The sequence below is a fragment of the Bos javanicus genome, chromosome 8 (assembly GCF_032452875.1).
Source record: "Bos javanicus breed banteng chromosome 8, ARS-OSU_banteng_1.0, whole genome shotgun sequence".
NCBI classification, from domain to species: Eukaryota; Metazoa; Chordata; class Mammalia; order Artiodactyla; family Bovidae; genus Bos; species Bos javanicus.
In genome coordinates, this window is record NC_083875.1 from 102,741,361 (window position 1) to 102,754,153 (window position 12,793).

At 46.7% G+C, this 12,793-nt stretch overlaps 1 protein-coding gene across 3 annotated transcripts in view; it reads right to left on the reverse strand.

Annotated features, from left to right (window-relative positions):
* Nucleotides 1-3,862: 3,862 nt before the first annotated feature.
* The window catches only part of SLC46A2 (solute carrier family 46 member 2), an 80,907-nt gene continuing 71,976 nt past the window's right edge, over nucleotides 3,863-12,793 (reverse strand). For all 3 annotated transcript variants that reach the window (XM_061426517.1, XM_061426515.1, XM_061426516.1), the window contains 3 exons: nucleotides 12,300-12,383; nucleotides 11,766-11,922; nucleotides 3,863-4,685 (listed from right to left, as the gene is read on the reverse strand). In XM_061426517.1, the coding sequence (XP_061282501.1) occupies nucleotides 4,628-4,685; nucleotides 11,766-11,922; nucleotides 12,300-12,383 (299 nt within the window). In that variant the 3' untranslated portion in view covers nucleotides 3,863-4,627. The remainder of the gene's footprint in view (nucleotides 4,686-11,765; nucleotides 11,923-12,299; nucleotides 12,384-12,793) is intronic.

Sequence of the window (12,793 nt, forward strand, 5' to 3'; positions counted from 1 at the left end):
AAGTTGAAGAAACCACCTACTGTCCATATGTAACTGTGATTGGCAGGAAGGCTGGCAGCTGGCCTAGGTAACTACATGAGGGATTTCTTCCCACTTTATCCCATAGCAAAGCACAGTGTCATATTCTGAGTCAGAGCCAGTCATTGCCTATTTTTTTTTAATTGCTATTTTTTAAAAAATCTGTAAAGAAAGGAGAAATATCTGTGGTTCTTTAGCGCATCTGAGTGTGTTGTAAATCAGAGACCACAATGCTCAGTTAAGCTTACCTAATGATGGCCATGCACTGGAACTAGACTCCTACAGGTGCTAAGCTTGGCTTTTTGATAGTAGACATCATGAATATAAGACTTGAGTCACACAAAAGAGGCAGTAAGGTGTGGGATAAGAGATTTGAGATCAAGTCTTAGCTTTTCCACTTACTAGCTATGTAGCTTTGGGCAAGTGCCATCTCTCTGAAATTCAGCATTATTATCTTTGAAATGAAGACATGCCTTTCCTGAAGGGTGGCCGATAGGACTAGCAATAATGTCTACAAAGCAGCTAAGTGTCTGCTGGGCCCCCCTTATGTCATAACCCTTATAGGAAGACTTATCCTATTACTTGTTCAAATCCAGCCAACTTAAATATCAGAGATGTTCCCGTAAGAATCCTTCCTGTGTGCTTTACTGAAAATTTATGTATTGCCAGTTGAAAATTTTAAAGGGGGATATATCGTTTTTTAAAACTGTTTTCCTTTTAAGAAGATTATGAAAATAGTATGCTGGAGGATTGTAGGCAGACTGAAGGTCTGGGGAAATAGAAGGGAGTGGATGATAAACTAGAAGTGATGGAAAGGGAGATGGATTTCAGTGGTGAGGCAAAGAGGTCAGAGATGACTTGGTGATTTCCAGCCTGGGAGCTGGGAGGTGATGCCATTTACGGAAATCAATCAGCAGAAAAACGTAAAAGATGGAGTAGGCTTAGATGGTGGGGTAGGAGAAGAATTTGGTTTGGACTTACATTTGAGGAGACCCAGGGGGAGGTGTTGACTAGATTGTTCTGGGAGACTAGATTACCTGGGAGGAAAACCAAGGGCAGGGCTTTGGGGTCCTCAGGAATTAGGGATCCTGGGAGAGGTGGAGGGGGGCTCAGGGAAAGTTCGAAAGAGAAAAAGATCTCCATAGATTTGAATCGTGGTTTCTAAGCTTGAGAACTTGTGAAAACACCAATTTGGGGGCCCCACCCCTAGAGTCTGATGGTATTTGTCTTTTTCTGATTGACTTTGCTTAGTATGGTAATCTCTAGGTCTCAGATCAAATTAGAGAATTTGCTTTTCTAACAGGTTCCCATTGGATGTTGATGAAGCTGATCCAGGAACCACACTCTGAGAACTAATGGTTTAGAACATCTGCTGGAAAGACCTGGAAAAAGCTGAAAAGTTTTGAAGCTACTACCCTGGTGACAGGTGGGGTTGAAAAAGAGTCAATACGATGGTGTTGTGAGCCCAGCTTAGGTGAACACCCACAAGCTCGTGGCAGGGTCAGTACGGACAAGTAAGGACATTTTTCTAGATGTTGAGAGCAAGCTTGAATGGAGAAGCTAGTGATTAGATTCATTTAGGTTGGGGGACTGGTCAGGGGCTGAGTGGAAGGCAAGGCCTCAAGAGGAATGAGGAAATTGATTAGAGTTTGCCTAGAGCGTGGCCTTGAACTCATTTTCCCCATCGCACGTTCTCTGCTCCTGTTGCCTGTCTGAGCGAGGACCTCTGCCTCCCTCCGAGTTGCCTGAATCCCAAATCTGAATCATTCTTGCCTCCATATGCCTCACTCTGTGCAGTTCATCCACTACCCACTCTTGCTGACCTCTAGCTTCCAAATATTCCCCCAAGTCTGTCTAACCTTTCTCCATCCTCATAGTTTCTTACCTAGTAGCAGCCCACTATCACCTTCAACTGGATTCCTCAACAGGCCTCTCTGCTTGTCGCTTTTCTGCAAGTCTTGCTCACTCCTTCCAAAGCCAGTTCCTTCTCAGTGCTGCCAAAGTCCTCTTTCTAATATACAGATGTAAGCATTCGACATTCTTGCCCAAAACCATTCAACAGCTAGCCTATTACTCTAAAGAGAAACTGATTCTTCCTTTTTAAAAAAAATTTTATTGAAGTATAGTTGATTTACAATGTTAATTTCTTCTGTACAGCAAAGTTACTCAATTATACACACACATATATATATATTCTTTTTCATATTCTTTTCCATTATTGTTTGTCACAGGATATCAAATGTAGTTCCTTGTGTTATACAGTAGGACCTTGTTGTTATCCATCCTATATATAATAGTTTGCTAAACCCAAACTCCCATCCCTTCCCTCTTCTACACCACCCCCGCCGCCCTGCCTTGGCAGCCTCAAGTCTCCTCTCTGTATCTATGGGTCTGTTTTTGTTTCATAGATATGTTGATTTGTATTGTATTTTAGATCCCACTATGTAAGTGATATCATATGGTATTTGTCCTTCTCTTTCTGACTTTGCTTAGTATGATGATCTCTAGGTTTATCCATGTTGCTGCAAATGGCATTATTTCATTCTTTTTTATGGCTGATTAGCATTCCATTGTATGTATGTACCACATCTTCTTCATCCATTCATCTGTCAATGGACATTTTAGGCTTTTCCTTGTCTTGGCTATTGTAAATAGTGCTGTGAACATAGGGGTGCATGAATCTTTTTGAGTTATAGTTTTGTCTGGGCATATGCCCAGGAGTGGGATTACAGGATCATATGGCGACTCTAGTTTTTGAGGAACCTCCATACTGTTCTCTATAGTGGCTGTCCCAATGTACGTTCCCAGAAACAGTGTAAGAGGGTTTCCACACCCTCTCCAGCATGTGTTATTTGTAGACTTTTTAACGATGGTCATTCTGGCTGGTGTGAGGTGGTAGGTACCTCACTGTAGTTTTGATTTGCATTTCTAAAGAGAAACTTTTTTTAAAAAACGAATGTGTTCACTTTTGGTTGCTCTGTGCCTTTGCTGCTGCGTGAGGGCTTTCTCTGATTGCGGTACGTGGGCTTCTCATCGTGGTTGTTCCTGGTATTTCAGAGCACAGGCTCCAGGCATGTGGGCTTCAGTAGTTGCAATGTTTGGGCTGTAGGGCACAGGCTCAGAAGTTGTGGCACATGGGCCTAGTTGCCCCATGGCATGTGAAATCTTCCCGGACCAGGGCTCGAACCTGTGTCCCTTGCATTGGGAGGCAGATTCTTATCCACTGTACGACCACGGAAGTCCCTAAAGAGAAACTTTTTAAAGGCTCTGTTTTGATGTTCCTCCTCACTGTCCCAGCTCACCTCTCGATTCCAGCCCCCTGGATACCTCTCCCTCCATCCCTCTTTTCTCTCTTCACGTTGATTTTCTGTATTGGGGGATATTTTCACCATCAGATCTTCCAGCATGTTCCTTCTGCCTGGAATTTCACTCAACATCCAGCCTTGGTAACTCATCTTTCCAGTTTTATGCCACTTCTCCCGAGAAGCCTTCTCTGCACTCTTGGATTTGGGTTATATGCTCCCTTATGTTAGCGTTCATTATAAGATACATGACTGCCTGTTGTTCTGTCTGCTCCACCCACTAGGTCAGACACTGGTGGGGTAGGAGCTGCCACAGGCTTGCTCCACCTCAGCACCTAGCATGGTGCTAGGATCCGAGTAGATGTGCCTGGAAGTTGTGGACCAGTCCATGCAGGGCGTCAGTGATGATAACAGACTCTGAGCCCAAATGCTCTGAGATTTAAATGCATTCTCTAGCTTTAAGTTTTATCCTAGTCTGAGAATGCCATGTCTGAGTTCTAGAGGGAAGCTGACCAAAGAGACAGTGAGTCACACACTCATGCTACGGATGTTGATTTATTAGGAGGTGAGTCTTTTATTCACGTAATTAAAACAGTAAGTGCCTCAAAATAAAATGGTGTTAGCGTATCTCCCCTCTCCTTTCACACCTCTCACTTTGGGAAGTGCTATTGATGGAAAGTATTCCTTTGAAGAAAGCCTTTTTGATAATTGCCTTCTTAAAAACAAAACTACGCTGACTTCAAATGCCTGAGCCCTAGATAGCTCCCGAGTCATTCACGCTAACAAGGCCTGAGGGAAGAAAGCTAAACTTTGTTTTCAAGGTTCTGTTTTAATTTTAAAAATACTGAATGATGTTCACAGTTGGCAGTTCTTTCGAAATTCCCTTCCTCATCCCCCTCAGGTGGTTGACTGCCTTTGTGTTCTCACACAGGACTCCTGGGTGACTAGTTACGATGGGTGGAGCCCCCAGAACATTCCTGGAAAAAAACTGGCTTCCATGTTGGGTATGGCTGTGCCTGTGGCCTGTGTATCTCCCTTGAAAGTTCACACTCTACTGTCTGCAGAACCCAACCTCTGCCTAATAGCAACATCCGAAAGCTGAGAAAGTGTCTCCATCACCAGTTAAGTGCTTTCCCCCACCCACCCAGGACCCCTGAGCCACAGCAAGTCATTCTGAGGCCGACTCTGGCCGGAACTTGGGTTCCTTGAGCAATGGATTACTGTGGACACCAGTTCCTGGTCCCGTCCTTGGTCTTCAGAGGGAGTCTGGCCGTTGCTGGTGTTCTGGCTCCCGCAGATCAGCACCTTCATTTCTCTGTGATGTCTCCAGGCTGCAACCACGAGGCTTGCTTATAGGCCACGATGCTATAAGAATTTACAACAGAGAATTACAGGGGAACAGCTGGAATGGGGAGGGAGGGTCTCTAGCCATCTCTCGGAGACTCTGTCCATCATGGCAGCAGAACCGCTGTACTCTCTGGAGGAAAGTGGCCCCAGAGAATTTCCCTCACTCCAGCCTCCTTCCTGTCCCATAATATGGAGAGCCATTTGCATCTACATTTTCCCTTTCTTGGAGCCTCTTTCCATCTTACTTCTGTCTGATGATTCATTCCCATGTGGACCTCAAGCTCAAGCTTCACTCATCCCAAGCGGAATTCGCTGCATCCCCTTCTGCCTTTGCATTGCCCTTTTCTCTCTTCCATAAATCATCACATTGTTTAAAAATACTGGGATATGAAATGGACGCCTAGGAATGAAGAGCTGTATTGAAGTCTGGAATCTGTGTGACGTTTGGCATGTCCTTTAACCTCTGGCGTTCTCTTTCTCAACTGTTTGAGCTCTAGGAACCCCAGGTTCTAAGCTGGAACACAGTTCTTCCTAATGGATGGACCACATCTGGAGCTAGTGGGTGGGGTGTGGGCAGAAATCCAAATCCTTCTAAGGAAAAGCTTTGTAGAAACTTCCAAACACAGATTCCCTACCCTCTGTGAGCCCCAGGGCTCTCCAGGGAGGACCACTCACTATTCTTAAAGCTCACTGTATGTCAGAGCTGGCAAGAGGCGAGTAGAGGCAGGCAGCCCAGGACCACATGAACTGTTCCAGACCCGACTCCACAGCTCACCCCAGCTGTGGGACCATGACAGCAGAGCCCCGCGGTTGGTGGATTATTTTAAAGCAGGACAAGAAAACTTTTCAACATTAAGATTCTCTGCCCATTTGAGTAACTATCTCCTCCGCTTTAGAGTGTATTGTGCACCTGCATTGTGTTAACTTGATCCCCTTAGAAGACGCAGGAATTCCTACTCGCTGGGGGAAAAAAAAAAAAAAGAATTTCTTCCTGGTGGCAGTACCCCCTGGGAAATAACATTCCTGTCTCAATCTTGTAATAGGTCTCGACCCACCGCTCACCTTGTTGGACTATGTAAACTGTCAGTATGTTACTTGGGTTTGTCCTGCCCTGGTCCCTCTTGGGAAATGTTTAAAAATTGAAGTATGTTCATTTATAATGTGTTTTTTTTCAAGAGTACAGCAAAGTGATATATATATTCTTTTTTGGATTCTCTTCCATTATAGGTTAGTAGATATTGAGTTCCCTGTGCTATACAGTAGGCCCCTGTTTACCTATTTTATATATGCTGCTGCTGCTGCTGCTGCTAAGTCACTTCAGTCGTGTCCGACTCTGTGCGACCCCATGCACGGCAGCCTACCAGGCTCCCCCGTCCCTGGGATTCTCCAGGCAAGAACACTGGAGTGGGTTGCCATTTCCTTCTCCAATGCATGAAACTGAAAAGTGAAAGTGAGGTCGCTCAGTCATTTCTGACTCTTAGTGACCCCATGGACTGCAGCCTACCAGGCTCCTCCATCCATGGGATTTTCCAGGCAAGAGTACTGGAGTGGGGTGCCATTGCCTTCTCTGATTTTATATATAGTAGTGTGTATATAGGAGGAGGAGATGGCACCCCACTCCAGTATTCTTGCCTGGAGAATCCCATGGACGGAGGAGCCTGGTAGGCTGCAGTCCATGGGGTCGCTAAGAGTTGGACACGACTGAGCAACTTCACTTTCACTTTTCACTTTCATGCATAGGAGAAGGAGATGGCAACCCACTCCAGTACTCTTGCCCGGAGAATCCCGTGGACAGAGGAGCCTGGTTGGGCTGCTGTCCATAGGGTCACACAGAGTCAGGCACAACTGAAGCGACTTAGCATGCATGCATGCATGGGAGAAGGAAATGGCAACCCACTCCAGTGTTCTTGCCTGGAGAATCCCAGGGACAGAGGAGCCTGGTGAGCTGCCGTCTGTGGGGTCGCACAGAGTCGGACATGACTGAAGCAACTTAGCAGCATCAGCAGCAGTGTGTATATGTTAATCCCAAACTCTTTTAATTTATCCCCCACCCCTTCCACAATACGTTGTCTCACAAACAGAGAACTGTAACTGTGCCTTGGCATCTTATAGGTAGAACACTCCTCAGCGTTTCCTGAAATAGTCTCCCTCTGGGTTATAATCCTTGGATTAGCAGGACTAAAATTTTCTATTTCTTCCTTAGATTGACTGTTGATCAACTTTTGTTGATCGTGGTGGTGGCCAACCCCTGACATGGCAGCTCAACAGGCAGCTCCTGGGTGGTCAGTAGTGCTGGCGTCACACCCTCTGTCAGATTGTTCTTTCATTAAAGACTTTGAGTACTGCTTATGCACTAAGCTCTCTGCTGGACACAGGGTACAAGGTCACTGAAACAGGCGTGGTTCCTGCCCTCAGGGAGCCTATGGTCTAGTGAGCAAGCATGGAAAATTAAATCACTAAATAATCATCAACTGCCATGCTCTGAAGGAAAAGTATAGGAAGCTGTGCTGCTGCTAAGTCACTTCAGTCGTGTCCGACTCTGTGCGACCCCATAGATGGCAGCCCACCAGGCTCCACCGCCCCTGGGATTCTCCAGGCAAGAACACTGGAGTGGGTTGCCATTTCCTTCTCCAATGCATGAAAGTGAAAGTGAAGTCGCTCAGTCGTGTCCGACTTTTCTCAACCCCATGGACTGCAGCCTACCAGGCTCCTCCATCCATAGGATTTTCCAGGCAAGAGTACTGGAGTGGGGTGCCATTGCCTTCTCCATAGGAAGCTAGGGGAGCATATCATGGAAGGATCTAACTTAGATTGGGAAGGGAATTTTCTCAAATCCTCTTTGAGAAAATGGTGTTCAAGTTAAGACCACATCTAGCTATATTAAGACAGACGAGTGAGGTGTCCAGCTTCTCAGTGGTAAAGAATCCACCTGCCAGTGCAGGAGACACAGGTTTGATCCCTGGTCTGGGAAGATCCCACATGCCAAGGAGCAACTAAGCCCATGAGCCACAACTACTGAAGCCCGCGTGACCTAGAACCTGCACTCGGACGAGAGAAGCCACCGCAGTGAAAAGGCCCTGCAGGAACAAAGACCCAGCCCAGCCAAAGAAAAAGGGACATGTGGGTAAGGAACGGGGAAGGGCGTGAGGGGGAGGCTCCTGGGGCTGAAGCGGAGAGGGGAGGGTGGTGAGTGGCAGGAATAGCAGGCTGGAGAAGAGGGTGAGAAGAGGGTGAGGCTGGACTACGCAGGACCTGTGGTCCTCCGTGAGACAGTGGTGCTCCTCCTAAGAACCGTGAAAGCCAAGTACAGAGCTCTGAGCAGGAGATGATGCGAACTGGTGTCCACTCTAAGGAAGTTTCTCAGGCCACCTGGTAAAAAGAGGGTGGATGGATGCTGGGAGATTGGCTCAGGGGCGAAGTTGATTCCCCAAGTGATTTGGACTAGGGGTAGCCACAGTAGTTTGAGGCATATACTGGAGGTAGAATCAATGAGGCTTGATGGATGGGAGGTACAGGAAGATGAAGAAACAGGAGGACTTTGGTGACTCTTAGATTTCTTTCCTGGCTGAGTGTGATGCCATTTAATGGGGTGGGCAAGACTGGAGGGGAGCAGATGTTAGGAGGGCGTCAAGGATGCAATTTTGGAAACTGAGATGGTAATTTGAAATTTTGAAAATAATTTAGATTACTTCAAGACGATGAAGTGAAAAGACAACCCAGATCTGAGCCCCAAAGAATTCTTCCATGTGGAGGTTTGTAGAGAAGTCAGAGAGGTAGGAGAAACCCAGGAGAGGAGGTGTTAAGAAAGCCAAGTGACAAGTGCCTTCCAAGGAAGGAGTGACCCACAGTGTTGGGGGCCACTGAGAACCGATGGGGAGAGGATGGCAGGGAGTCCAGTGTACTCGGCTGTGAGGAAGTCGGATCTCAGTGCAGCCCTGGAGGCATTGAACAGGGAAGTCAGTCTGGAGTGGGTTCAAAGTGAACGAGAAGTAAGCAAATGCAGACCAGCACTGGAGAACATGGCTGGGGAGAGGAGGAGGCGAGAGGGTAGCAGACCACGTGTCAGTTCTGATAGGAAGAACTCAGGAGACGGAGTTGCTAAGTAGTACAAGTGAACTCTAAGGGGAGAAAAGAGGTGGTATCCAGATACCCAGGGACTTTTCTGAGACACACTGTCAAATAGTGACTAAGAACCAACTTCCCGGGTTCAAATCCTGCCACTGTCCCTTATTAACTGTGTAACCTTTGGCAAGTTACATGACACCTTAGATTTTGTTTCTTCATCTGCAGAATGGGCATAAAATAGTAATTGCTTCAGAGGGTTGTTTGAGAAGGTTAAAACATATGAAACATTCAAAGTAGTGCCTGGCACATAATCAAGACTGTTTACATGTCTGCTATTACTATCTTTGAGAGATTGAGGGAGGGGATCAGGATGGGTGCAGAAGAACTCAGGCTTAGAGGTCTACTTTGAAGAAGATGAGCCCATTCGCTTCTGATGGCATCTACGAACCACAGGCAGCAGCTGAGTGCATGTGTGACAAGGGGTTGGGGGCTTGCGGATGGGCAGAACCAGACAGACATTCCCTCAGCATCTCCCTGCTGCACATAAAGAAGAGTGAGGACGAGAGGGCAGGTTCTCACAGTGCCGTGAAGTTGGCTCACTTCGGTACCAGGAAGGGCTGGGGCCACAGTCACTTATTGTAATTGAGCTGTTGGCAGCTGGGCTCAGCAACCTCTCCTCTCCACCTTCTGCCCTCCTCCACTCCCTGCTGTGACATGTCTTCCTGGGCTTTTCTGTCTTTGGAATGTAGCTCTTCTTTCTGCAGTTTGAGAGTTCTACTGGTCTTTCCTGTTGATCATGCTTAATGATTGGTGGTGCAGCCTTGGCCTCTTGAAAGAATTTTTCAAGATTTTGTTCATTTAGTGACTTTGTGGAGGGAAAAGTACTAGAAACACTCCCTTTCTACCAAAGGTTCTCAACCTTGGTTATACATCCGAATAAACTGGAGAGCTTTAAAAAATTCCCATGCCCAGGCTATATCCCAGATCAACTGAGTTAGAATCTCCGCAGGTAGGATCCAGACAGTCGTCGTTTTTTAAATCTCTCCAAGTGATTCCAATGTACAGCAGGCAAAGGAGGCTTTGTTAGCACGTGAGTCCCTCTACTGCTAAATGTCTCCAACAGAGGCATCTACTTGAGTGCCTCAATTCATGTAATCATTACTCCTTACGATTGGTTCAAGATACTGACCCAGCTTCTGTGGTATAAGATGATGAAGATCCTGTATATCTTAAAATTCCATGCACACATTGTAGGACGGGGCCCAGGTCCACTGGGGTGAGGTGTCCCCAGCCGGGGTGAGAGCAGCCCACCTGCTTCACATACCCCAAAGGCGCTTTAAAAAGGGAAAGCAATGGAACTGTAGAAAGGAACCATTTATTGCACATTCTCATTGCTTTCATTTGTCTGTTTATCTCTCTAGCTATGAGATGTTAACTACTCTAGTCAGACTTGTTTTCTTTTGTTGTTTTTGTTGATCTGTTTAGGTCAAAGAGCCTATTTCAAGCAACTGCCAATCAAACAGAACTGGTAACTTCCAAGTGGCACAGTTATTAATCCACTACTCACTTGGACAAAGAGCTGGCACTCCAGAGAAGTTTGCATTGTGGGTCAGGTCTAGCTAAGCCCAACCCATTCAGCCAAGACTCTCATGAAAACAGGGGCACATGAAAAGGCCTAAGGCCTGGACAGTTTGAAAATGAAAACTGGCCAGCGATGGCACTGGTAATCAAGTCTGGTGTTTTGCACAAATTCTCTCATCTGTTTGATCTTATTCTCTCAACTGTGAAATCAAAGAACCCTCATGATTGATGGCTTCTGTCTTAGGAAGCTCAACTTTCTATGCAAGCACATCAAGCTATACAATGTGATGCGAGAATCCAAAGGCAGCTCTTTTCACCATCCGCTTCCCACTTTTTCCAACCTACCTTTAGCTTTTCCCAACCTGCCTTCAGCCCTTCTACTCTGCAGCCTACAACACCACCATTAATGATATGGAGGGCTCCAGTGTGCTACCAAGCAGGTCCCTTTAAAAAGCAAATCTGTATCATGTCCTTTGTATCTTATTGTCAATATCATTACTGTGTTCCTTTCTCCTCTGTGGGATTGATACAAGCGTGAGAAAAGGGCCTAAACAGACCAAAGCTCGGCTGTCTAATATGTAGCCACTAGTTACATTGGCTTCTGAACTCTCGCCTTCAAATGGAGTCCAAGTTGGGATGTGCTGTCAGTATAAATACATACGGGATTTCAAAGACTTAATTCAAAAGAACTCATTGATTTTGTAGGTTGATTACAAAGACATTTTGGAGCTATTGGGCCAAATCAAATATATTATTAAAATTATTTCACCTGTTACTCGTGTTGTATTTAAACGTGGCTACTAGAAAATGTAAAATCATATAATATGGCTTGTGCTTGTGGTTTTGTATTTCTTTTGAATGGGGCTGGTTGAAGACCAGACTATTTCCTGTGGTCTATATTGGTGATAACCTCAGCTGGCAACTCTCCCCGTGGGCCTTTGTATCTCCGGCCTTCCTCCTGCCTGTTATCTCCCAGGAGGTAAGCATTCTTGATTTACAAATGAGACGATTTCCCCAGAGAGCTCAGAGGAATTACCCATGTCCTGCAGGGGTGCTCAAAGCCCTCCCAAGATACAGAGAAGAAAGAATACTTGAAAGTGAGGCCGGATGACTGTCACCGAAAGGAGACTCAACGAGGTCTGGGTGATTCGAGAGGGTTTTTTATCCCAGCCTCTGATTACAAGAAAGTGTATGAGGCTCCTATTACAAAACTGCCAGGAAGTGAGCCAGCATGTTGAGGCCCTCTGTTTATTACTTATGACTTTAGGGAATTCCCAAATTACCAGATTACTAGTTTGGGGGCACAGGAGAAGTTTTTCTTAGTGGGAGAGCCTACTCAGAACCCATTGTGTAAATGTGAAAAGTAAATACTTTATGATAATAGGCTGGAAAGGCTCCAACAGTCCTTGACCTCAGCCCCAGCCCAAAAAGCAGGAACTGCTCCTGTCTTACCCAATCGGCAGGATGGCCAGGAAGGAGAGAAAAGAGGAGAGCGCAAAGCAGGTGCCGATGAACTTCTCCATGGTGAGCTGATAGATCTTGTTGTACAGCGTGGATGTCACCACCCCAGTCAGCGTCAGGGACAGCTGCAGGATGACGAACACCTTTCCTGTGGAAGGGACCGAGGTTACTGTGCTGTCGCTCCGTGTTCCCTGATAGCTGAGTCTCTGGGAGGCTCTCCGGAGCCCCCTCCCCTTCCCTGATTCCCTCTGTGTTCACGGCTCATGTTACCAGGATTCTGGCCTCCATCCAGTTGGCTCTTCCCATGGCCTGTGGGTGGCAGTATTTTCCTTTGTGGCTTTTCAATGGCAGACTTTCCCAGTCTTTCCCTGCTCCTGCTCTCACTCCTTCCGCCCTGGATGGACACTAATGTGTGCCCAGTGTCTTAAAGGCTGCTGCTGGAGCTCTCTCCTGTGCCTTCTGTCAGTCCAAACCCTGTGCCTCAAACGAAGTGGCTCTGAAACCTCTCAGATTCCTTTCACTCACCATAAGAGGAACCCTTGATGAGTTTGGACATTGCTGATCGGATGGTTGTGACAGGGATGAGAGCGAACAGCATGATGGCCCGAGCTGGAAAAGAAGCACATGAGAACACTCCTCACTGGAGCCCAGCCTTGGCCAAAGAGTAAATCAGAATAACAGGAAAACCTCCCTTAGAAGCTGCCTCCCACAGTCCTTTCGTGGCCCCCACCCTGCCCCAGGGCAGGCTGACTCCCTGAGTTCCCAGATGGAGCTATAGATGCTGCAGACGGATCTTGAAGGTGGCAAGGCACCTGGGACATGGTGACAGGCGGTGAAGGGCGTCTTTATTGGCAGAGTTAAGTGGTTTCTAAGGAAATGGAGCTGATGTCACTCAAGTGACTTTCAGCTCCTTGCCTCCCAGGAGGGAGGTGTCTGCCCTCACCCTACATCATCTCTGAGACGCAGTCCCAGTAGCTTTGGCAAGCTGCATCCAGAAACGTGTGCCACTACCACAGCTA